This window comes from Gouania willdenowi, chromosome 7 (assembly GCF_900634775.1).
Source record: "Gouania willdenowi chromosome 7, fGouWil2.1, whole genome shotgun sequence".
NCBI lineage: Eukaryota > Metazoa > Chordata > Actinopteri > Blenniiformes > Gobiesocidae > Gouania > Gouania willdenowi.
In genome coordinates this window covers 5637613-5664656 of record NC_041050.1, presented here as the reverse complement: position 1 = coordinate 5664656, position 27044 = coordinate 5637613, and the positions used below count along the sequence as shown (strand labels likewise).

At 37.4% G+C, this 27044-nt stretch overlaps 1 protein-coding gene across 1 annotated transcript in view; it reads right to left on the bottom strand.

Annotated features, from left to right (window-relative positions):
• Positions 1-27044, bottom strand: part of LOC114467423 (prickle-like protein 2) — a 59122-nt gene that overhangs the window by 13612 nt on the left and 18466 nt on the right. The window contains exon 2 of the mRNA XM_028453720.1: positions 79-262. Within this exon, the coding sequence (XP_028309521.1) occupies positions 79-210 (132 nt within the window). The 5' untranslated portion in view covers positions 211-262. The remainder of the gene's footprint in view (positions 1-78; positions 263-27044) is intronic.

Sequence of the window (27044 nt, the reverse complement as noted above, 5' to 3'; positions counted from 1 at the left end):
ATTTACTAATGAAGCACCTAGTGTTTGGGGAGGAGATATGTAAAATGAATATGTGTGACTTGGTCAAACATTGTTTACCTGCTCAGGGCTGAGGCCTGGAGGAACCCAGACGTATTCCTCCAGAGCGCAGCCAGAGTCGTCGTCAGAGGTGGAGTTCCTCTGGAAGTCGTACATCAGCTTGGTGATGGTCTTCTCCATCTCCAGAGACATGGTTGTCACAACATGCTCTTCACTACACACCACTTAGATGATACAGGCTTCCCTGTCAAGGAAAACAGACAAGATAGGAAGAGTGAAGTGAAGGAGGGGATTTTAGCATTCTTTAGAGTAGCGAATGATAACAATCAGTGAATAAAAAGATAAGAAGGTACAAAGGCAATAAAAGCCCACATCACTCAACCATGAAAATTTACAGAAGAGGATTTGGGTTGTAAAAAAAAAGAAAAGAAAAGAAAAAGAACAAAAAACCAAGCTGTTGTACTTGCTGAGTACAAGCTTTGACTTAGACTTTCATTTATGACCCGTGTCAAACTCTTTAGAGCATCCAATGTGGCCCGCAGGTGAATGTAAAAATGACAGAGAAAATATGAACCATTGTGTAAATTACCAAATCATTCATTTGTAGATATCTTACCCCCTCCGATGACACAAATTCAAAGAAATTCCACAAAAAAAAAATGCTTATAATATTTTTCGTTTTAATTTTTGTCTGATTCTTGCGATTTCCTTCAAATTATTCCACAAAATTCACACAGATTAGATTAAAAAATTGGCACAAAATCAAGGAAATTTAAAGAAAAATGTGTAACTTATTGCTTGAATAATGTAGGTTCCTTACATACTTTATACATCAATTAAATGGGAAGGTGCAAACTAAGATGCTTTATGTTGAAATTAAGTGGTTTTACCACGTGAAATCTGAGGCCCACTTGAGAATAAGCTGGTCCATATTTGGCCCCTGAACTAAAATGAGTTTGCCACCCCTGCTTTATGATGTTAAAAGGCTAATAGTCATCATGGTACTGATTAGTCATGCTTAGTTGTTTCTAGAACACAAGTTAAGTTAATAAATAAATACTCTAAAAGCCAAATAAATGTAGTTTTTTGTAGTATCAATGAGATCCAAGTAATATTTTACTGTTTATTGGTCAATATGTTATAGCTAATGGTGGTGTCGTTGTCTGGTATTATTGATTGTAACAAAGAGCACTGGGAAAAGCCTATAGCACACATGGGCAATTGAAGTATATGCATAAACTCACCTACAAAATTGCCAAAAAAAAAAGCAAAACACTTGATAACATATGTCAAACTCAAGGCCCGTGGGGCAACTTCGGCCCGCCAGATCATCTAGTCTGACCCACAGGAAGATTTTGTTCAAAGTAGAAATTACAGCAAAAACAGGACTTTTTGAAAATTACCATATAAGTTGTAGATAAAACACGGTGAGATTATAATATTTGTATTTACAAAATCAGACCAGTGTAACGTAAATCGGGGAGTACCCCAAGGCCCCATACTTGGGCCATTACTGTTCAAATTATACATTAATGACTTTATAAAAGCATCAGAAAGATTACAGAGTATTTTATTTGCAGATGACACAACCTTATTTTACTCAGGGAAAGATATACAGGAGACAATGGAAGTATTAAATGAAGAACTCAAAATAATTAAACATTGGTTTGATCTCAATGTTAACAAAGTAAAACATAATATTCAATGACAAATGAAACATGATGTATCAATACAAATAAAGGGGATGGACATTCAAAAAATGAAATTCTTAGGAGTCATCTGATGAGGACTCAAATGGAAGTCACATATAAATTATATAAGGGGAAAATGGCAAAATCCATTGCAATATTACATAAAGTCAAATTCTATCTAAATCAATCTTCTCTACTCACTCCATATAACACAATGATTGCACCATATTTAACTGACTGTGTGGAAATTTGGGGGTCGACCTATAAAACTTACATACAGTCACTGTTCATACTACAAAAAAGGCTTTGAAAACGATATATAACAATAGACAGAGATCCATTAAACCCACTCTTTATCAAATGTAAGTGACTAAAATTTAATAATATTGTTGATTATAATATTCTTCAGATTTTGTATGAAGCTAATAAAAAAAAACATTGCTCAAGAACATCCAAGAAAGGTTTGAAAAAATAGAAAGTCACTGTTATTTAAAAGGAACAGACATTTGAACAATCATAAAAAAACAGCTTTAACTCAAAAACAATGGAGCGAATTGTCACAGTGACAGGAATTTGTTTATAGAATGCACTTCAGAAAGAAATAAAGAGTCAGGAATTCTCCTAAAATTTAAGAAACACATACAATCTGCAATCTTAAATAAGAATGAAAATTAGGTTTGAATATAAATAATATGAGATGTTAGATATTTGATTTGAGCAAACATGAAAACGATGGTTCTTTGTGTAAAAACTGTAAATATGGCACTTAAAAAAATGATTACAGTGAAGAAGAGATATGAGACAGAAGCAACTTGACTTTTTTTTTTTTTTTAAATGTTATTAATTTCAATTATTCTTTTTTTTTTTAAGGAGGGGGCTGATGTTTTTACTTCCCTCTGCTTCTTTTCATTCATATTTTTTTTTCTATTTTCAATGTGAAGGAGAAAGACATGTTTAATGTCTTGAATGAAATAAATAAATTAAAACAAAACAAAAAAACCCAAAACAAATTGAGGTCAAACTGGATAATATGTGGCCCTTGAATTAAAATGAGTTAGACACCCCTGCACTAGACAATAAAAATGCACAAAACGACAACAAAAATATCTAAAATTAGATAAAAATATACAAAATTATTTAAAAAAAATACACAAAACGACCACAAAAAAACCTTAAAAAATGAGAAGAAAATGTACCAATCACATTAATTCCAAAAACTGACTAAACTCTTTGTTTTTTCCTGTATTAATGCTCAGATCTGTCATTTTTCTAAATTCTGAAATGAAAGTTGATCATGTGGCCCTTGGATCAGATAAAATCAGTTTGGTTGCCCCCACTCTGAAAAAAATTGCCCACCTCTAGCCTATATAGTGATTTATTATATGAGGTTTTTAGATATTTCAATTTATTTTTCTTTTGTTGAACTTATTTTTCATTGCGTAGTTCATTCATTTCTCCAAATGAATGTGTATCCTACAGAATGTGTGTGTGTTATCTGTCATAATTTGTGATGATCTGTCCTGTGTGCCCTCTCCTGTAAAATCTGCTTAATCAACCTGCGACCCTGAAGATAGATGGACATGAAATATTCACACGTGTTGAAATGCTAAAATATGTAAAATTATTCACATCAAGCAGTAGCCTACAGTTCATTTCCTGGGCTTTAACCGACTGTCAAAATCCATTTCAATCTTATCATCTGGCCAATGCTATCAGTTTAAACTGTGAGTCTTTGAACTCATCGCCCATGTGTTAAAAATCAGTTTCAGATCAGCACAATGCATTTACATTGGTGCAGATGCAAATAATCCTAAACACAAAGCAGTCCCAAAACACCATTATGTCTAGAGAGTTTAATTTACATTTCTGCTCCTCTCTTTACTATGGATTAGAGATCAATTTCATCTTCTCCTTTCCTGCCTCTGTCTGAGGGGAACAGCTGCACACATTACTGACACATGAATAATTAACAGGAGCTGCTATCACCTTCACTACCAAAGCATGAAAATGAAATCTGACAAATTTTGCAGCCAACTTGAATACTTAGTGAGCCAGGAATGAGTGCAAGATGGAGTCATGTTTACATCTAGTGAGTGAAAGGATATTAGAACCACTTGATGCATGGAAATTGTAGACACTGATAAACAACATTGTTGGGATTGTTTTGAATACCATTAAAATGCTTCTGTGTTTTTTTTTTTTCCTATTTTTTTGCACACAGCAGTGCAGAACTGAAGTAAATTAAAGATTTACTTGTTGGGCGTTCAGGTGTCAAGATCATTGCCGTGCACACAAACGTACAGTAGTAAACAGTTTAATAGTCGTAAAACATTTATGCTTGAAAATGACTTCTCTCAAACTAGTAATCTGGCTTTGACTTGCAGCTAAAACAAAAATAGATAAGATGCTGAGGCAGTGTCCATGAAACAGCAGGCATTTCAGTCGACACTGCCAGAAAGTATAAGCCTCCATCCACACAGAGCTGAGAACTATTTATCACTCTAAGATGGGCGCTGCTGTTTTTTCTGAGAAATAATTTGCACGTAGGTAACCTTGAGCTTCCAGCCTGGCCTTAGGCTGTTCATTTTTATTGCGCCATGGCTGGTGCAAGGTAGAAACAACTTTAAATGTAATTAAATGGACTTTGATTAATTTTTCGGGCATGGCAACACAATTTCCTCAAATGCTCCACGGTGCAGGGCACGTTTTTCTTCTTTTCCTTTTTGTGCTAGGGTTCGGGTTAGTTATCACCCTAACTGTAACCCCGAATGAAGTGTTGTAATAAAATGCAATTGCAAGAAACTTTATAATTTCTTATAAAATTGACATTCACATTGAGTTTGAAATTCGTGTTCACAGCATAAATACAATCCTGAAGTCAGGGTGGCTTGTACAAAAAGCAAAGGTCATGTTTTTACCTTTGGTATCGTGTTTCTCTATGTGCTGATCCATGAAATAGTGGAGCAGATAAGACAAACAATTGTTCATTTGATGAAACAAGCATGGCATTTTGCAGAAATGTTGATGCAAGTGTGCATTTTCAGAAAAAAAGCGCTGGAAGCCATTTTCCAAGATGGCAGCCATACATCACTTGAAATCCCGTACCAGCGGCCACAGAGCAGTTAGTATTAAATTCAGAACCTTCCTGAATTAAAGTCTGAGATTATTTCCAGCTTTACAGGAATTCAACATGGTGGCCTTTTTTTTTTTTTTTTTTTTTTTTTTTTACAAGATGGCCACCATATAACATTTAAAAATGAAATAACACCATTATAGTTTTGTATGAAAAGCCAAGTACTTGTAGTAAATGTTATAATTCTTTACTGAAAATTCTAAGAATTTACTTTGGATAACCGTTGCATCTTTTCAGGAATCAAATGGTGGCCATTTTCCAAAATAGCTGTCATTCAATGCTCAAGATGAAAACAATGTATTTCAATATAAAATGTTACTTTGATGCATCTGTACAAAAAAATACTGAGTTAATAACTGAGTAAATTTGAGAGGAGGTTCAGCCTTCCAGGTATCCGACATGGCGGCCAGTTTCCTCCATGACTTACAAACCAATGTCATGTGTTTCACAGCAGTGTCTGTTACTAGAGTCTCTTGACTTTACCCCTCCTGCCCCCTCCTCTTCTCCCCTTAAAGGAGAACTAAGTAACTTGTGCTAAGAGCTCCCCCTAAAGGTCTCTTTTGGTTATGTCACTCCGCACCCCCGCCACCTGCCTCATCCCACAGCAACATGAGCATCTTTGCTCTCCCAAGACGGTAGCAACAGATCACTGAAAAATCCTAATACAACAGTGACACTTCGGGTGCTTTCACACATATAGTCCCATGTGACCATGTGAACAGTATGACGAAGAGAGATAAGTAAAATAAATGAATGATGTGGGAGTAATACGGAAGGGAGTGTGGAAATGTGTGTGATGTGTTTGTGTGCTGACAAAACGGATCTGAAAATGGATTGATGGATATTTGTGTGTGTGCTGCCTGATGGAGCTGCATGGAGTTGTTCCGTTCCTTGAACAAAAGTCTTCTCTGCCTTTTTTTTTTTGTTGGCATTGCCATGATATAAGTTTGAGAAAAATTGTGTGCATAATCTAGCATTCGTTTGTATTGGGCTGCCGTAAAGCAGTAGGTTTTGCCACCGTATCGGAGGCAGGGAAAGTTGCAAAGTGTGGTTTTCTGGCCAGAGACAACAGGGAGAAATGAAAGACCCCCCAATCAACCCATAAACACTTGTATTATCTTCACAGGGACTACGGGAAGTATTTATTAGGGTGAAAAATTACTTAGTGCTGCTTTAATTGTGTTGTTTTATGGTGAAATATCACTCTCTTTGCAATTCTGGCAAAGGAACTACATTTGTTGGCAAAGAAAAAGTTAAAAAAGAATGGAAAAAGATTAGCATTATTACATTAAGCTGTGTTTGAATGCGCTGGTGGCCATCTTCAAATCATGGCAGTAATCTTGGAATTTATGTTGGCGAGCACGTTATTCTGAAATTACGTCTTAATTATTTGAACTAATTAATGTCACAAAAACAGAACCAACACAGTATTTTATCCTCAAAACTATCAAAATTCATTAACACCCTCCACCACAGACACCCACAGACACAGACACCACACACAGATAAAGTATTAAACCTATTTTCACTCAAGATTATTTTGTTGTATGAAAATGTGTTTCTTGTATTTATTTATTTATTTATTTATTTATTTATTTATTTATTTATTTATTTATTACTTTTGCTGCAATGATTGGTCAAAATGTTGAACTTCAGAGGCTTGCTGTAGCGCTACCTTTAGGATGATTGGCCTGTTTTTGCAGCTGAGGCAAACTGGCAGGGGACTGGTCCTTTCAGCAAACAGAAGAAGAAGAAGAACATGCAGGTTAACAAGAGATTCTGGGTCCTAAAAACGACCAATCAGAGCATTCAATTATTAGGAAAAAAACAGAGGGTTTTTGCCTTTTTTGTGAGTTTTTAGTTGTTTTGTAGATTGTAATTTTTGTGTATTTTTCTGTGTTTTGGGGAATTTTTTCTCGTCATTTTGTGTATTTTTTTTTTTTTTATCATTATTTGTGTTTGTTCTCGTATTTCTCTGTCATTTTGTGTAATTTTTTTTTTTTTTTTTTTTTTTGCCATTTTATGTATCCTTGGGGTTATTTCCATAAGAGTTGTTTATGTGTTTATCTTTGGGGGCTTTGTTTTGGAGGCTCTCAATGTTATATTAGAGCGATGTATAGAGATGACACATATAGAGCCATTTCCCCTCAACATGCAGATGTAGTGTTTTAAATAACACTGCATGAAGAAGAAGAAGAAGAAGAAGAAGAAGAAGAAGAAGAAGAAGAAGAAGAAGAAGAAGAAGAAGAAGAAGAAGAAGAAGAAGAAGAAGAAAGAAGAAGAAGAAGAAGAAGAGAAGAAGAAGAGAAGAAGAAGAAGAAGAAGAAGAAGAAGAAGAAGAAGAAGAGTTTCATTTACTCTCCTTAAATTCTTTTCGTCTTGCTTGAGTAACCTAAGTTATTTCATTTTAAAGAGCGGATGAAATGACTAAAACAGCTTGTGTGGTTGTGTAAAACGTGGGTTTAATGCCGACAGAATATTAGATTATGTTTCACAAGATTCATGATCAGGAAGTGATCAATTACTGTGCTCGGAAAGGCCCAGTGCTCGTACCTTCAGTCTTCACAGTGACTAAACTCTGACGGACCAGAGCGTCTCTGGTGTTGTTGTTTCTTTGTTTACTTGGCTCCTGTTTGGAGTTTACAGAAATAGGGTTGTTTGAGTTTAGCCTACTCATGTAACCTTCAAAAACTGTGAAACCAAGTGTTCACAGGAAGAATGGTTCTAACTAATACAAGGCTCCTGCCAATGATTTGAAAGAATTAGTCACTTTTAGACAAGAATTAAGTTTGGTTTGTAAACTGAGCTCAGAGCAGGTTGGAATCAATTACATATTTTACATATAGCGTTCGTTAGCTCTCTTATGATACGGGTCAGTTTTGACCATGTCTTAAATCAGCTGTAAAATACACTATATTACAATGCAATTACAATATTATATATAGTGTAATTATTTTTTTTTAATCTCTTGGTTACCTTGTTAGGCTTTCTTATCCATGAAAATAATGTTATTTATATTTTGGTTTTGTGGTCGTCTGAGCCTTCAAAAAGGTAAAATTATATGAGAACTATATGAGAACTGACAAACATGAAACATATTTTAGTAACTGATAACTCTATGGTCATTTTGCAACTTCCTTTGTCCCATTTTTGCCCCTTTTCAAAAAGTTCTGACACTTTTTCAAACTTTAGCTACCTTTTGCCAAAAATATCCATTTTTCCTTATTTTTGTCCTTTTTTGTAAATTTTTTTTGACTCTTTATACATTTTTGACCTTTCTTTAATTTTTTTTGGCCACTTTCATCCCACTAAGCTAACTTTTGCCCAATTAATAACAATTGTTCCCTTTTTCCCTATATTTTGCCTTTTTTTGTTTACATGTTTTCACTTTTTTACTATTGTTTGTCACATTTTACACATTCAAGCTACCTTTTGCCATTACATATTACCTTGTTCCTCTTATTTGCCCATTTTTGGCCACTTGTGACTGCTTTTGGTCCATTGTCATAAACATGACACTTTACACTGCTCTTGCCATGTTTTTTGCCACTGTTGCACCATTTTTGGCTACATGTTACCATGTCTGCCTCCACTCGCTCGTCAAAAAAACAAAAAATATAGTGGACCACGACCGGCCCACCGGGACAATGCCCAGTATGCCAGATGGCCAGTCCACCCCTGTGCGGCCTATGTGTAAGCTGTAACATGTGTTCAGTTATGATTACAATTATAATGAGGTCATAATTTAATAAATGATCAATTACGCGATTACAATAATAATTGACCCCAACCCTGGCTCAGAGCTTCTATAGAATTTTTTTCTTCCTATAACTGCAAACCTGGGCCGCTTGTTTATTGTGTAAGGTTTGAAAAAAAAAAAAGCTGTATTTAAGCTTTCTATTCTGGAAAAAACCTTTTTCACATTGACTCATATCAAGCCAGGGGAACCCCAAGAAATTAGACGTCGTACTGACCACAAAATGGCCTAATTCGTCTTGTGCTCAGCCTGCTGTGATACATCAAAGAGGCTGCATGTGAAAATTGGCTGTTAAAAAATCTCGACCAAGTAGTGTTGACCTAATTAAAGTCTTTCTAATGATATTGTGGCGTCTGTTCGTTTCTGAATAAATAAATCCCAACATTTAAGACACCTAATGACTGTAACAGGAGCGTCATTGTAAACGCAGGACAAGAATAACTGTGGGTGATCATGTGGATTTAATGTCGTTCCACACTCTTCTTTTGATGGAGGAGTCGACGCCGTCACGGTTTCCTCCTCTGCTTTTGATTAATGATATCACACTTATCTTCTGAAGCTTGTCTCCAAGTCTCTGCTGGGCTCCGTCTCAACAAAGACACATTGTCCAACAGATCCAACAAACATGTTGTCCTTACACGCAAACTTTTATTAACTGGATGCACATTCAGCTGCTACAGAAGGCTGCCGATGAGTGTGTGACTTTTGACGTAATACACACTCGCCAGGCCGACGGTTAGTCATGGAAACCTCTTGTTATTCCCCAGTAACACAAGGAGGGAGAAGAGAAGCGAGGTGTGAAGTTGTGTGTTTCCTGGAGGAAACTTCTTTTCCTTCTTCTGGGTTATTCATTTTTCGGCAGAGGTGGCAAGTAACAAAGTACTAATACTTGGTTACTGTACTTAAGTTTTTGTTTTGGTGTCTGTACTTTACTTGAGTATATATTTTTTTGTGAATTTTTACGATGGCCATAAAAACACGCAATACAACACAGAATGTCGAACATCACAACGCAACACAAAACGAAAGCGCACACAAATACAAACTCTTCAACACAAAACAACACAGATTGATGAACGCCGCAACACAAAACGAAGCGCACACATACAAACCCCACAACACAACACGGAAGCTGACAACACAACACGAAAACAGAAGAGTAACTTAAATGATTGAGCCAGTGAAAGGATCGGGCACCAACGTTAACGTCACTCTTCTTCGTAGAACTTTTTTTATGTACCTCTGTTATCGTCACTTTTGTTCATGGACTTGTTATGTACCAACTTTAAAGCTGATATCCGGAGTTTCTTAGAAATCTATGTTTATGTATGATTCTTTTGAAATTCATAAAAATAGCAAACAGGCAAATACGATTTTGCCTGCGTGCAGAAAAGTTGAGGCGTGGCTTCTGGTAGATTGCAGAGGCAGGGGGAGGAAGTGGAACTGTTGAGGGCGGGACATCGAGGCGTCCTCTCAGAAACTCTGGATATCAGCTTTAACGTCAATCTTCTTCGTAGATTTTTTCATGTACAAACGTTAACGTCACTCTTCTTCGTAGATTTTTACCGGACTTCTTTTGTGTTGTGTTGTGGGGTTTGTATTTGAATGTACTTTCATTTTGTGTTGCATTCTGTGTCATTCTGTGTTGTGTTGTGAGCTCTCAGGGCGTTTTGTTTTGTTTTGTGTTGTGAGCTTACTCCTCACTTTTTTAAACAAATATCTGTACTTTCTACTCCTTGCATTATAAAAATGAACTTGTTACTTTTAAGACCTTTGAAGATGAAGTCACAATGTAAAAAGATTGCTTGACAAGCAGCACGACTCATTTTCAGACCCAAAAGGTCACGTCTCCATTCCATAAACCTGGAAAACATGATTCTCTTGAGGCTAAATGAAAAATGTCAGTAGTTTGAACTTTTTTCTGTTAGGCAGGTCCCTTAGTTTTATTGTTAACATTTTCAAGTTTTAAAAAATGTTAAACTCAAAGCTACTTAACTCACTCAGTGCCATTGACGAGAAAAACTCGTCATTTGCGTTTTTTCATAGAGATTACTAGAAAACACCCTCGCGGAGGTCCCTCATCAATATCTAAGATGTAGGGTGATGTAGTAACCAACTGGTGCCCTGAAGGTGGCAGCAGTGCACCTTTAGATGTGAGATTAGCCACTGATGCTACCATTAGCTAAGGAGGAAGAAGCAGGAACGAGTGATATTATGGCGCTATGAAGTGATGTTGTGAAGTATCCAGCAGCTCACAGCACCACATACTAACAGAACATGTATGGACCTGGGTACATTATTGATGATGTTGCGATCGTGAGATAAAACCATCAACTAACCGGGCCAAATGGGTCATCGCTGTGTGTCGGGAGGAAGAGGAAGTTACGTCTGTGTGATTACGGGGTGAGGTCAAAATAATAGGTGACATGTAGGTGGTAGCAGCGCAGCTTTGGATGCAGAGCTCAGATGGAGAGGAAAGGAGTTTACGAGACAGAGAATGGTGCTACTAGAGATGATGTCGATGTTCCCACTAGCGCACAGCGGCTCACTGCTGACCAGATCATGTGTGGAACTTATTGGACTATTGCATAGTGTGGCAATGGTGAGATAAAACGATAAAAAAACAACGGGGCAAGTAGTGACACTCGGCATGTCCGCGAGGATGAGGAAGTTGCGTGTGTGCAAATGACGGGGGAGAAACTGGAGGAACGCCAAAATACAGTAAGAAATCCATTAAACTCTGACCCAGATAGCAAAATAAATATATGTTGCCATCAAAAGCCCCGTCTCAGTGGTTGTTTTTTTGTTTTATATAAAGAAACAATGTTCAGATGTTAGAGTTGTCACTAAAGCAAAAAAAGAAAAAGCTTTAAGTCACTGACATGGTTTGATTACGGGAGAACGCAACAGCCAGAAACAAAAATCTTTTTTTCTGATGAAAGTAGAGGCTTCAATCTTTCAGAATCTGGTGTCAGATTTCAGATAGTCCATCGTACAAAATATTCTGTAGGCCTTTAAAATCAGTCAAAATGCTCAAAACGGTTGGCACTGAATGAGTTCCCTGTCTTATTATTTAAGAATCATTTGTTTTGCTTTTCCTTGTTTCTTAAGTACATTTTGTAGAATCTACTTTTTACTTTTACCCAAGTAAGGGAGTAATTTTTTTTATTCAAGTATCTATACTTACTTGAATACTGCAGATTAGTATTTTTGCCACTTCTGTTTTTCAGAGACAAACATTAATATCCTGAATGCAGCTATAAAATAAATGTTTGATGAGGGCCCTGTTTTCTATATTACTGCGTTGTTGTTTTTTGGTCCACTGGTTTGTGAGGATTGGATTATTGTGCTCACAGTGAGAAATTTAATTGAAACAGTCCTCTTATTTACTTTTTCATAAACCTTTTTTGATTGAATTAGGTCATAATGTCTTGTTTGCTGACAAAGGTTACAGTACATGAAGTTTCTTGCTGTAAAAATGCTGTGAGCAGAACAAATTTCTCATCAAAACACATTGAAAAAACACTTATGACAAAAACAGTTGTCTTGTAAATATTTTGGACAAAAAAGCTTCTTAAAGAGTAGAAATAAAGACTATGTTTTATGGAAACAGAGCCCTATAGAGGAAGCTATTTTATGACTTAAACAGGTGCGTCTCACCCATAGAGGATGTGGGGAATGCAACACCCGCACTTTTTACAGAGGGATTCATTGTTGAAAATATATTGGTCCAGTTAGATTGATTGCATGGTGATCAAGCCAATCACAGCCAGCCATCTGATGGAGGTAAACAAAGACTTAACAGCAATGAGTAAAGAGACAAAAAAAATAAGTAACAGGTGGCAAAAAATGGTCCAAAAGTGGCAGAAATGTGGCAAGAAAAGAGTGAAAAGTGACTAAAATGAACCTAAAGCAGTCAAGAGTTGCAAAAAAAATGTACTAATAAAGAGGAACCATGTGGTATGTAATGGCAAAAGGTAGCTTAAATGAGCAAAATGTGGCAAACATGAGTAGAAAACGGCAAAAATGTGCAACAAAAAGAGGAAAAATGTAGGGAAAAAAGTAAACAAGTGTTATTTAGTGGCAAAAAAAATGGTTAACGAATTGACAAAATGGATAAAAGAACTTGCAAAAATTTACAAAAATGAGGAAGAAAAGATGTTCACTGACAAAAGAAATCTAAAAAAAAAACATTTTTCACAAAAGGGGTAAAAATAGGACAAAGAAAGTTGAAAAAAGGTAAATAGGGGGTTACAAAATTTCCCTTTTTAAGGTTTTCTGGGGAATACCCTTAGAACACCCTTACTTTTAAAATCACTGCTCCGCCCCAGGAATTAGGAGTGGTCAGTAAAACAAATAAAGCAGAGCAGAATTAGAATTGGAGCAGGAACAGAATTAGAATTAGGTTCCAGATGGATAACATTGGAAAATCATCAGTTGGTGACCAACATTTTTTGGAGGCTATGCTCAGCCTGATTGAAGAAGAATGCTGTATTTTTTTTTGAGAATAAACCTTTTGTATTTAAACAAAAGCCAGTATTCTGCAGTCTCTTTTTGCTTACTTTTATGAAATATCTATCTATCTATCTATCTATTGTCAGGGCAAAATTGTTAGTTATGTTTATTAACATATCTACTCATAGACCTTATTCTTTTTAAGGCTTTAAGTTGAGACTTTTCATTTCTGCTGTCTCATGTTTTCTGCTCTCTTCTCGAGGTCAGCTTCCCAAAACACATCTTATCCCTCAGACACGGGGGCATCACACAGTCACATGCCGACACACACTCACATAGTCACACATACACACCCAATACACATCCATTCATACACACAGACACCATACACGCACACACCTCCAACACTCACGACAATCAGGAGATACCAGAGAACTAGTTGTTTTGACCTAAAGAAGAAACTGTCTCTTTTCACCCTCTTCTTTCAGCTCCACCCTGTCCTCTTTATCTCCTGGGGGAGGAGGGAGGGGGACTGAAGGGGAATATACGTGATGAGTTAGAACTGTGCCACTCTGTCATCGGATGTCCGCCCGGGGCGGTCACTAATTTTGTCCATCTTTGTACTCTTTTTTATTTAGTTTTATAATAAACCTTTTTTATAAAATCATCAATGCCTCGCCTGGACTCCATCATTCAACCAGAGCAATAAATCATGTCTCCAAATGAGGTCAACCGCAAATTTGCCGTGACACTATCTATCTACCTAGCAACACTAAACCACACCAAGAATCCAGGAGAAAACAAGAAGGGCCCTCAGAAATCCCAGCTTTCTACCTAAAATAACCATAACCTGCAATGGACAGCAGAAAATATACAGTAGATACTCCTGTGTGTGTGTGATATAGACTGAAAAAGTCATGCAAACAATCGATTCCCTTTCAGCAACATACAAAGAAGTAATCAGTGGAATCACCCAAGGGTGTGATTGGTCATCGCCTCTGTCCTCCTCTGTAGGTCCAAACCCTGCAATCTCAATTGTGGTTTTCTCCAAAACATTCAATATTTGAATTTAAACCCCAAATAACAGAAGTCACTCACACACACACACGCACACACACACACACACACCAGTGCTTCTTCATAGGTCAGATGATTGTCAAATAATTGACTTTTGTCACACAAGGAATGATGGATATCATTGATTTACCAATTTCTCTACATGATTTGAAGGGTTTGCTGCTCGAGGGGAGAAAGGTCAGAGATGATGCTGTCAGCTGGATGAGTGAAGTTAGAATGTGCTCCTCTGACCCAGGTCTGTGTGACCAGGAGGTGCACACTGTACTCGCTAATGCGTGGGTTGCCGCCCACTGTCTAAACACGTAATAGGGTAATTAAAGTCTCTAAGTGGTTGAAAGTGAGGATGTGTGTGTCTGTTATATTACAGGCCTTTAAATGCCATATGTTCTTATGTTAAGTAATGACCAATGCTTTTAAAATGGTTTGTTTAAAAGGTTAAAATGTGGTTGGATTAAAAATATACCGTTAAAATAATAATGAAACAAGCACTAAAGGAACAAACCTCAGCTAAGGGATGAATACCTTCTTCGTCAGATATTGGCAGTTAGCTGGATCAATGATTCTGATCATGGCGCTGTGATCGTTCACACTTTCAAGCAGACATGGGCAACTGGCGGCCCAGGGGCCCCATGTTGCCCTCAGTCAAATTTTTTGCTGCCGCCGAAGCAAATCCCCAAAAGTTGTAATTCAAGAAGTTGGAAGGAATATGAACAACATACAACATAATACACAAAGTACACAAAAAATTAAAAAAATACACAAAATGACTAAATAAAACATAACATGACAACAAAGACAGACACAACAACCAACTTAAACAACAACACATTACAGAATAGCTCCAAAAAAACACAAACTGTTTGTGTGTAGCCCTTGTGAGTCTTTGTTTATTCTGTTTTTGAGGATGATCTCCTGTGTTAACTCTTGTCTTTGTGTTCCTGGTATTCCTGCTCATGTCTAAACCTCCCAGTGATGTCAGTGTGTTTGGGTTGTGACTGATTAGCTGCCTCATGTTTCCACCCAGGTGTGGCCCATTCCCAATCAGGCCTCCTTCACTATTTAGCTGAGTGCTTGGACACAGTGTGATTGCTGAATCATTGTTTATTGTCAGTGTTACCCTCCTCATGCCCTGCAGTGTTTTGTTCCCTGGTTTAATTTTGGGCTTTGGTGGTACTTTGAGAATAAATCATGGGCAATTATTACCAATGTTCTCCCTGCCTGCTACCTCCATCTGTTTCTGCATTTGGGTCCACACCACCAAACCGTGACATAAATGAGAGGACATTACAGAAAACAACAACAACAATACAGAAAGTGAGCCCAAAATGCACGACACCAAAAAAAAACCTCAGAAAATTACATAAAAGTACAAAAAATTACATCAAGAACACAAAAAATATCAAAAGCACAAAGAATGACTCCAAAAACACACAAAATAACTCCAGAAACACACAAAATCACTAAAAACAGACATAACAATGAAACCACAAAGACAAAAAAATATTAATGTTAATGCTCTGATTGGTCATTATTCTAAATGCTAACATGAATATTGATCCATCCTTGCTTTAAAGGCCGATCTGTTCCTGATTAAACTATTTGAGGAACCAACCCGGCATAACTGAGTCAAATTTGATAAAGATCAGTCAATTCCAAATGCATTTTAATATGTTTTCCAATGATAAGAGATAGGGATTTTTTGATTTTTGAAACTGATCTCGAATCAGTATATTGATCCGGATCCCCTACAAAATTTAATGGAATCTTCAATAGCATAAGGTCTATCTTTGTAACTAAAGATAGACCTAACCCTAAACCATGATAAGTTGAAGGTCCAGAGATGTATCTAATCATGATGTTTGCTACCCTTTGACTCTGTTCCCATTGGTAGTGATTGTTTCCACAGAGTGGTTCTTTCATTGTCGCCCTGTAATAGTGCTGTGGCTGCAGGGCCACGTAGTCCGAGTGGTGTGTGTGAGATGCCTTCATGCTCTTCATTCTCTCAAAGGTCACAAGGCACAGGTTCATTTATAGCTCTGTCAATCTCTCATTATTTCTTCATCAATAGTGAAGCTACAGGGTCATTTCCAGCTGTTGGAGGGGGTCATTATGGCAGATGGCAAATCTGTGGTGGAGGAATTCCCAACCTTGAGATGATCTCAGACTATTGCAGCATTTGGAGAGCTGATGAACCATGTTGCTTAAATATTGGACCTGAAATAAACTGAAGCAGTTTTTCCTAACACAAAAAACCTAGCACTACAATGGATAAAAACGGATCTTTCAAGTCTTCGCCCTGGTCCCCAACCACTGGTACTTGTCCATGGGAGAGAAATTCTAAAGTGTTCTTTTTGTACGGAGCCCCACATGAAAAGAGAATTTAAATTGTAGTCACCAATTTGCTATGACCTGTGCTTGAAAGTCGTACCTTCGCCGGCAAGGCAACCTAGTTCTCAATTTTCTACATTATACACATGCTTCTTTTGATAATTATGGATCTTTGCAATGCAGTACTTTTCAGAATGTCTTCGTAGCTCATTTCTAGCCTGAAACAAAATCAAATCACAACATCCCTGTCCATCGTGTGGCTTTAGCCCTTTTACCTTAGATCTTAGAGAAGGTGCGCTCTATTTTCTAAACCCAGCTGTCCAGTAATTATATTTATTTTGTGGCCGCATCAAAATGTTATAGCTAATTTGTAGCCACAAGGTATTATTTTTTTGAAAGTGTCTATTTGTACTGTTGCCGTACGGACAACTCCCGGTGCTATTGGTACGGTTACCAAAGTGCACGTACGTAGCGTCTTAGGGTTAGGGTTAAGTTATAACCATATATTGCAACAATTTTTAGGGTTCGGTTTAGTCTTAGTCACGCAACCTAAACTGGCCAATGACTGACCTATCACGTGACGTACACTGGCCAAATAGGGGCACTGCGTAAGGATAGAATGTTGGTATATTGGTAATGCAACCGTACGGATAGCCTTTGAGAGCAACATTTGGCCACCTGCTCATAGACCTCCATCATCACTCCACTCCCTGGTCCTCTAACCTTTTTTTCCCCTGCATGACATGGTCCGATCGAGGCCCAAAAAAGACTTAAAACTAGTGTAACAAAGCTATCTATTGCTGCACTGCATTCCCCTTCTGCAGCATTTTCCACATGCTTCTGTTATTGTAGCATCATGTATAATCACAAGAAAAGAGCTTACATTTTAACAAGGAGCTTGGGTACGTCAATTTGTTCTGTACTTGTTCATACAAAATACAGTTAAAAATACTTGATCTTCTTGACAAAAATAGCAACACATTTATACATTTTTGATACAAGTGCAAACATTATTATAAGTTTTTTATCATCTTTTCATTCAGATTGAAGGTCACTTTAAAGCAACATAAAAACACAATGGTCAGTTGGTCATATTGAAGTGTATCAAAGTATTTAACATCTCGATATTATAAGGTTTATACAAAGGTTAACTGTTTTCAATACATCATAGCAAAGAGCTTAGAGGCCTTCATTTATAATTTGCCGGAGGCTGGGGCTGACTGGGAGTTTTTAAAGATTTATATTCACTGATGCCAGTGTTTGAGTCTCTATTATAAATCAGAAAGTTAAATAAAAGTTTTAGAAAGTGATTTTTAACATTAACGTAGACTTTATAGTCATGATTACAGCAAAACACTTTATGTTGAGAGTTGGCCACTGAAAGTAAGGAGGGTCAGGACTTCTCAAACTGAAGGATACAGCAATTTGTGTTAAATCTATTTGTATATTTATATGTATTTCATGTTTTGTTTTTACTGGTTTCATGTTGTTTCCGTCGTGAAGTTTGAGAAAATGAATAATGAATAATCATACTTGTTCCCTGTTAGTTCATTACATTTAGAATTGTGTTATTCATCAGAATTTTTTGGGGGGCAATGGAAGCAGGTGGGACTTGAAAGTTTACCTTTGGTCAAAGTGGGGAACACCCAAAAAGTCTGAGAAAAACTGGCTTAAAGTTATGTATTTGGCTTTAAGTAATCTTCACTTAACCTTTTTCCTTTTTCAATAAAAGGAAAACCCAGCTTCAGTCACACACAACATCCAAGATCTGGCATGTGTTGCTAAAATTGGACTCGGGTGCAGTTGTTGTTAACACAAAAGAAGGAAACTCATTCATCATGCATCTCGGCAAGGTAGCAATCATCCAACTGTAAGTCATCTGGAAAAAAAAATCAGCAAGTTTCCATGGTAACCAATTGGTGTTCAGCGTTTTGAAGAACATCCATTCGCTCGTATCCACAGAAATGTACGACTATCGATTTACCACAATGGTGCACGTAAAGAAACACCTGTTGCACAATCGTATGTGTGTTTTTGAAGCTGAAAATCCGAGTTGTCATTTTCTCTTTCAAGTTCCAGTACCAGTGTTTAAACCAATTACTGTATGTGAAAGTCACACCATGTCTTTCAGCTCATTAATCATCACTGAAGCTGAACTGGGTTCTCACGTAAACGGCCTCTTCTTCAGCTGAATCCAATTAGCAGAGTCTCATGTACACATAAATTAGCTGAGATTAATCAACATCGCTTTGCTGGAGGAGAGATCTTCACAACAAATTGGACAATTTTGAGAACAAAGAGATGAGGAGAGACTCTCAGTATGAACACACAAAAGCTCCGACTTCAATGAGATGAAACGTTCTCGAAAGAAAAATGGAGATGCGGATGCAGCGCTAAGAGCAAAGCTTTCCCTTTTTCACGTGTCATGCTTCACCCACCCCCTTCCTCCTCCTCCTCCTCCTCCTCCTCCTTCGCCTCCTCCCATCCTCATGTGTCTCTGACAGGCACTGTGTGGGTGAGCATGAGAGAAAGGGAAGGAGAGGGTAGTGATAGAGAGGCAAAAGCTCTTATTTATGTAAAAAGCTGACATGAGAGGAGGTGCTCGGCTGAAGCACACAAGCCTCTTTACAATCATAGATTAACAAACAATAGAGGAAAAAATCCTTTTCATTTACAACAGTGGTTCTCAACCATCTCAGCCTGGGACTGCCAGAGACTGGGGACCTCCACTGTACCCCCACGTTTATTTATTTATTTGAATAATATCCATTATACATCTTTTCGCGGTGACATCATCATCCGGGACACTTGACCTTGCAATGCCCGCCGCCATTTTAAGAGGGGTAAACAACCGCTATTTACACTATTTACTGCGGACAACACAAAGGTTTTACTCAATGTCTTACAAATATTTCAGTAGATTAGATCCAAAGGCCAAGCACCGATATGAAGAAAAGTTACATCTGGTTGGTTTACATGACTTCTTTATTTTTTTCGCCTTTCTTCCGAGTTGTTTCCTGGTTTGTTGCTGCTCTCTGCACTAATATCGCGAGAACTGCCACTCAGGCCATTTCAGGTGGCAGTTCTCGCAAGGCTAGTGACAGCATTCAGTTTAGTAAGGCAGAGGAATGTTTTTATTTATTTATCTTTTAAGTATTATTACATTAAAATACAGGATATTTATGGGAAAATGCTATTATGGGACGATGATGGGAAAAAAGCGGTAAAATACTGAAGTTTCCCAGCTGCCCGACGGCGGCTCAGCTTACCGGGGAAATCCCCGATGTCCCCGTACACCAGTCCGCCCTTGTCTACTATTAACAAAATGTCTACTGCAAACATACGACCACTTTGATTTTGGGCTCCATGAAGTTCTGTTCTCGTTCTTTCGCTTCAGTGCTTGGATTCATATTGTCCGTTTCTGGCCTTTTTCTGGAGTTATTCTGTAAAATTGTATCTTTTCCTTCAGCCAGGCGTGGGTCTGACAGCCGATTCTACGCAGGACTTTTACGGTAAAAATCTGCCAAAACTGCAAGATCTCCACCTGTGTTGTCAGAGGTCACTGGTGGTTGTCAAGCAAAAGCATAGGTGTTTACCCCTCTTAAAATGGTGGCGCGCGTTGCTAGGTCAAGTGCTGACATCACGCAAAAAGGTGTATTATCCAGGAAGTTTAGTATTCAATCAATCAATCAATCAATCATTCTTTATTTGAGATGCAAAAAGTCCATGAAGAAAAAATGTAAAAGAGTTAGACACAAAAAAGAGTATGTCACTATTATAGCAGTTTCTCCAGTGCTTCCAAAGTACCAAGCTATGGATGTCATCATCATCAGAGAAGTCACTCCTGATCACGTGACCAAGGTATTTCACTTTTTCCACCACAGCCAGTTCCCCTCTTGACAAGCAGAACAAAGGAAATACTGCCTTACACTGGTCTCCAGTCCTCACTATCATCGCTACACTCTTTTGAGCGTTACACTTGATGTCATTTTGCACACCATATTCAGAGCCCACTTTGAGCAGTTGCTGCAGGCCTGCAGACGAGGGTGACACGATGACCAGATCATCAGCATAAAGTTGATGGTTTAGCAGCCTTTCCCCATCATACAGCCAGCCTTGCAGTTTTTCAATCTTTGGGCCTTAGTATATAGTCAGCTGAAAGATGTAACTCCTTGGTTTAATCAGAAAAATGGGTTAAAAGTGACCAAAAAATGGTGGAAAAGGTAGTGAAATGAAGTATTAAAATCCACAGAAATTGGTTAAAAGTTGCAAATTAGAGTGGCCATAAACGGACAGAAAAAGTGGTAAAAAAGCGTCATCATTGGAACAGTTAGTTTAAACTGGCTGAATGTTGTAAACTGAATGTTGAAGAAGTGGCAGAAATTGGAGTAATGTAGCAAAAATGCATTAAAAGGAACAAAAATATGTCAAGAAAAAGTGATGAAAAGATGTTAAAATATGGCAAGTTTGGAGTAGTTGCAGAAAAAGAATAAAAAATAAGCAAAAGGGGCTCAAATTGTTAGTTTCTTGAAGGCCTCTGGCGACCTCTAAGTGTCTTGCGACCCCAAATGGGGTCCCGACCCAAAGATTGAGAACCCCTGATTTACAGTATGTAAACAGGAATCAATGATTAAATTACACTCAACTTGTGGCTTTTCTGTATTTGATTTTCTTTCTTTGAAGAACAACATAATGAAACGAAAATGAAGAAAAATAAGAAGAATGGTTATTTAAAAAAAAAAAAAAGATTAATCAAGTGGATGAGGCTTAATTACTTACAATTTCCAAGTGATTAACAAAACCTTTTAGGCTTAAACTGAAGGCAGTAGCTTTCATTAATATCATCAGCGGGAAGAAAAACGAAAGGATTCCAAAGTGTCTCTACAGGTTTGTGGTTATCAGCTCACGTCAGTGCAGCATGCAGGCAATTGTGTCACTAAAACAAACACTCATTATTCCAACATACAGTGATTAATCACACTTTGCCTGTTGAGGAATAAGATGCAGCACTCTGGGCCCTTTAAGGGCTGCTGCTGACAGATCTGTACACAATAAAAACACGCACACAACAAAAGCAAAGTATGGCTTTTGTTCAGACAATTACATCACTTACAGAAAGGTGGGCCATGGGTAAAGATGGAGTACAATTTTCCTTACACATGGTTTCATCATATCTGTCTTTTGGTTTTTTAAATTACCCAAAGAAACTGAAAATTTGCAGAAATACCAAGTAAAAACAACAAGGGAATCTGCAGTTTACAATGAGGATTATTGATTAGCAGTTGTGCAAACTTGTCACACACTTGTTTGTGCTTTTCTTTAAATATTCCCTCTCAGGCTTTGGATTCTGTTTTATTCTATTCTATTCTGTTCAATTTTACTCTATTCCATTAGATTCTAACGCAATGTTTTATTCTTGTCATGGGGCAGCAGTTAAATACATATAATAATATCTGGTTGACTAAAAATACATTTATTTATTTACATTTATTAAATATTATCTTTGTCACAGGAATAGGTTCACATTGCCTCTTGTCTGAATTTTCACATGACTTTTTCTCATTGTCTCATCATGCCCCGACCTTTGACATTTACTCTGTCATTTCGTTTCCTCATTTGTTTATTTTTTTTTATTAACAGAGACACCTTCATCACCTAGAAATAACTGTAAATAAGCCACAGATAGCCCAAGAAGGCTTTCATCTGCAACCCCTGGCCAGTTGTTGGAAAAAAGAAGTTCAAGTAACACACGCAGAAGATAGATAATTATTTCTCCTTTAGATAAAAATCCATTTGATAGATTTGAAAATGTACTTCACTAGTAAAGTGGACTCACACACTAGTAAACCAAAATTTGTACTAGTAGAAGTTAAAGTTGATATCCCAAGTTTCTGAGAAATGTCTCAATGTCCCGCCCTCAACAGCTCCACTTCCTCCCCCTGTCTCTGCAATCTATCTGCAGTCTCTTTCTGTCATTTTCTGCATTTTTGTTGTCGATTTGTGTGTTCGTGAGGTCCCTTTCTGTATTTTTGTTGATGTTTTTCTTTATTTTCCTGTCATTTTGTTGATTTTGTTGACAGTTTGTGTCTTTGGAGCTATTCTGTAATGAGTTTTTGTGGTCATTTTGTTTGTTCAAGCAGTTGTGTCTTTCTTTGTTGCCGTTTTATGAGTCATTTTGTGTATTTTTCAATTTTTTGTGTATTTTTCAATTTTTTGTGTATTTTTCTGTCGATTTGTGTGTTTTGGGAGTTATTTTGTTTATTATATTGGGCTTTATATTCCTTCCAACTTCTTGAAACACAATTTTTGGGTATTTGTTTTGGGGGCCGCACAAAATTAGATGCCAGTTGCCCATGTCTGGTATAAACTCATTGAGTATGTAGTGTAAAGCCATACTATGCACTACAAACTCAATGAGTATAATATCTCTCAAATGGCTTGTTGGCGCAGTTTTTTCTCGCCACTCTGGGTTGAGTGTATTTAAAAAAATGAAGACATTATACATGTAAAAAATAGTCTCGATAGGATGTCCTTTCAGGAACTTTGATGTGAATTTAATCATATTCACAGTATGGTACTGTTGCCATGCCTTAAAAGGTAAGGCGCCGCTGCATTGATGTTGGTGTGTGTGGGGATGGCATGCTGAGCGAACACCAGCCCAAAATGTCAACCCTTGGCCTCTTTCCCGTCCCCTGCTGACCTCACTGCTATCTTTTATAAATAATTAACACTTAAAGGCACACAAACACACAGCAATATATAACAATAGATAGGTTGCTTCTGTGTGTCTGAAAAAAATGACTTTTGTCTGTCCTTTGGTGAGGATGAACTATCACAAGACAGCAGGAAGCACATCTGTCAGGGCACCACAACCTTTTTCCCAATAAAATGTCAGACTAAGATTACACTGAATGGTTTGTACAATACTGACTCTTGATTTTTCTATAAGCACAGAAAATAGGAGGAAAGTAACTCTGTACAGCACTTTGTGATTTTATCTGCAAAAAGCGCTTTATAAATAAACTACTTACTTACTTACTTATAATGCGGTTTCACTGTCGGTTTTAAAAAAACAGGCAATACAAAGACACCTATGAAAGGCACGGGTCCTTCCAGTGATAGGAAAAGGAAGCCTGTTAGTAAGTATGTAAACGTTCAAAATGAAATTTATGTTTTACTTTACTCTTTTATCAAAATAAGTGCAGTTAATGATAATTAATCACAGAATATCATTTTATTGATTAGAATGAATGGATTGTTTTAATTCCAAAGTCCTAATTTAAAGCAGAACTAAGTAACTTTTTCACCTTAATAAATACTTCTCGTAGTCCCTGTGAAGGTAATACAAGTGTTTATGGGGTGATTGGGGGGTCTTTCATCTCTCCCTGTTGTCTCTGGCCAGAGAACAGCACTTACAACTTTTCCTGCCTTTGACCGGTGGCAAGACGTACTGCTTTACGGTGCACACGGTGTTCTACAAATTCACTTTTCTCAAACTTACATCATGGCGTATATAGACCTTTGTCTGAGGAACGGAACAACTCCATGCAGAGACAGCTCAGCGGCAACACACAGCAATCACACACACTGTCGTCGTGGCAACAGGCACACACACACTCACAACCCAGCGCTCCATCAGGCAGCACACACACAACTATCTATCTATCTATCTATCTATCTATCTATCTATCTATCTATCTATCTATCTATCTATCTATCTATCTATCTATCTATCCATTTTCAGAGCCGCTTTGTCAGCACACAAACACATCACATATTTCCACACTCCCTTCCGTATTACTCCCACATCATTAATTTATTTTACTTGTCTCTCTTCCTCATACTGTTCACATGGTCACATGGGACTATATGTGTGAAAGCACCTTTAGTGTCACCGTTATATTAGGATTTTTCAGTGATCAGTTGCTCCCGTCTTGGGAGAGCAAAGATGCGCATGTAGCTGTGGGGTGGGGCAGGCGGCGGGGGTGCAGCGTGACATAACCAAAAGGGACCTTTAGGGGGAGCTCTAAGCACAAGTTACTTAGTTCTGCTCCTTTACATCAACCTGCTGATTTACAATTCTGAAACTCTTGTTTTTCAGGTGTGTGCCTCAGCTCAAACCTATCAACGGGTAAGAAACATGAAGAACTATATAAAACATGTTGGCAATGTTGCAACAATAAATACAAACGAGAGAAAATAAAATTGTAATGAAATCATACGTCAATACATTCCCACTGCTGTCATCTAAATAATTAACTCCTATTGGTTGTTGTATACATGCACAATCCATCCTGCGTTATGTAACTGTTCATTTTAGCACCAAACTGATCTTTTGCTGCACCGATCGGCTCATAATTCAGTTATACGGATTAAATGCTTACCGCAGCTTATTGGGATCAAGACTAACAAGAAATTAATTGAGAGGGGCTGACCCTATAGGAATAGAGCTGTGCGCGTTCAGCTGGCAGAACAGACTGAGAAAGAGTGTGTGTCAAAATGGGTGATATAATTGGGAACATAACACACACTCGAGCCGTCTGTATTACTCATCCGGTGCTGTCATCGATCACTGGAACATGGTTTCCATGTGTAGACGTAATGGATGCTGCTTGAAGCCTAAATCAAGTCCATTAAAAGCTTCCCACACACTTTTTCAGGCATTCACGCACACGCCTGTTCATGTGTGTGATGTGCTAATTGTTAAAGGTGTGTTCCCCAAATGCAGAGAGGGGATATTTTACCTAAGGATGAACCGAAAAATCTCACCAAAGACCTGGAAAGCTGTAATTAAAGGGTGACACATTTGTGCTCCTCTCCTACTGTGTGTGGGAAGGCCTGAAATAGCAATGCAGGGTTTCAACAGGCAAACTACACTTTGCTGCAGCACAAGCACCATCCTGACACTCAGGGAAGGAAATAGATGCTCTCTCTGTGTGTGTGTGTGTGTGTGTGTGTGTGTGTGTGTGTGTGTGTGTGTGTGTGTGTGTGTGTGTGTGTGTGTGTGTGTGTGTGTGTGTGTGTGTGTGTGTGTGTGTGTGTGTGTGCGTGTGCGTGTGCGTGTGTGTGTGCGTGTGCGTGAATTGAGACAAATAGTTCTACACAAGGCCATGGTCAGGTGTGATGAAAAGAAAAAAGGCTGAAATGCAACCAGGGCCGTCACAGGAGAACAGTGTTAATTTAGATGTAGTTTTAGTCATAGTCTTCTGACTAAAACGCAACTTATTTTTAGGCAGGCAAATTTATTTGTATAACGCATTTCATACACAAGTCAATTCAGTGTTCTTTACGTGACCAAAAAGTGCAACAAAAAACATTAAATGGTTTAAAAATCAATAACAACATTAAAATCATTAAATTAACTATAGTATTTTATTAATTTGGTTATCAGGACAGTTATAAATTATGTTAGTCGACTAAATCTGTTACAGATCTAGTTGACTAAAATGTAAAACATAATAGTTTATGCATTTTTGAAAAAGATTCAAGCATTGATCAACGTGATATGGGATAGTATGTTTGTAAATACACAAAGACAGATTTGATGTGATCAATCAATCAATCAATGTGACCACGTTGATCAGAATTCAACCATGTTTTTATTTTTTATTTTTTTTTAGTCCACAAAAATATCAATCTGTTTTTTTATAGTTTTCGTATATATCTATTTTTTTTTTTTTTAATAAATCATAGGTACGGAAGAGGATTAGGGACAATCTTGATGGGGGAAATTATTTTGGGCAAATTATTATTATTATACATAAATTTTATTAGCGCTTTTCTGGGTACTCAAAGTCGCTTTACAATGAAGGGAACAGTGTTGGGGTTTGGTGCCTTGCTCAAGGGCACATTGGCAGTGCTCAAAAAGTGCCCTGGCACCTCTCCAGCTACCAGAATAACTTTCATTTTTTTTGGACCGCACTGGGACTTGAACCTGCGACCCTTTAGAATAAGGTTGAAGTGTCAACTTTAATCTCTACATTTTGAAAACGAACTCAAAACACAATATGGTGAATCATCATATTGTATTTTGAGTTCATTTTTTAATGACTTTTAGTGATAAAAAAATTCTCTCCTGCAGTGTTATTTGACTAAAGATTTTTTTAAGTGACAATCACTAGCTTACGGAAGCAGATTTGGGCCAATTTTGAAGGAGAAAATAATTTTGGGCAAATCAAGTCTAAAGTCAAAATGTTGAAAATAAAGTTGGAATGTAATGTCGAGATTAAAGTAAGAAATACTAGATTAAAGTCAACATTTTTAAAATAAACTCAAAATACAAAACCGTGATAAAAGTTGAAGGTTTGCTCATGAAGTCAAATCTACAGAAGCTGACGAGGGTCAATTCATCATATGACAACAAACAGCAGATTGTGGCCGTCTACAAAATGCTGTGTATCGATGAATGCGGTAAACTATGCTTCAAAGTTAGGTTTAATAACAAAGACATTGTTTATTTTTTAGCTCATAAATCTCTTTAAGGACTTTGAAGAGATATTGCCAAAAGCTTAATCTGTTCAGAAGGGAAAACCAGTGAAGCTTGGAAGAGGTGGAGCATTCAGTCTGTCTGTGGTTATTGAGGAGC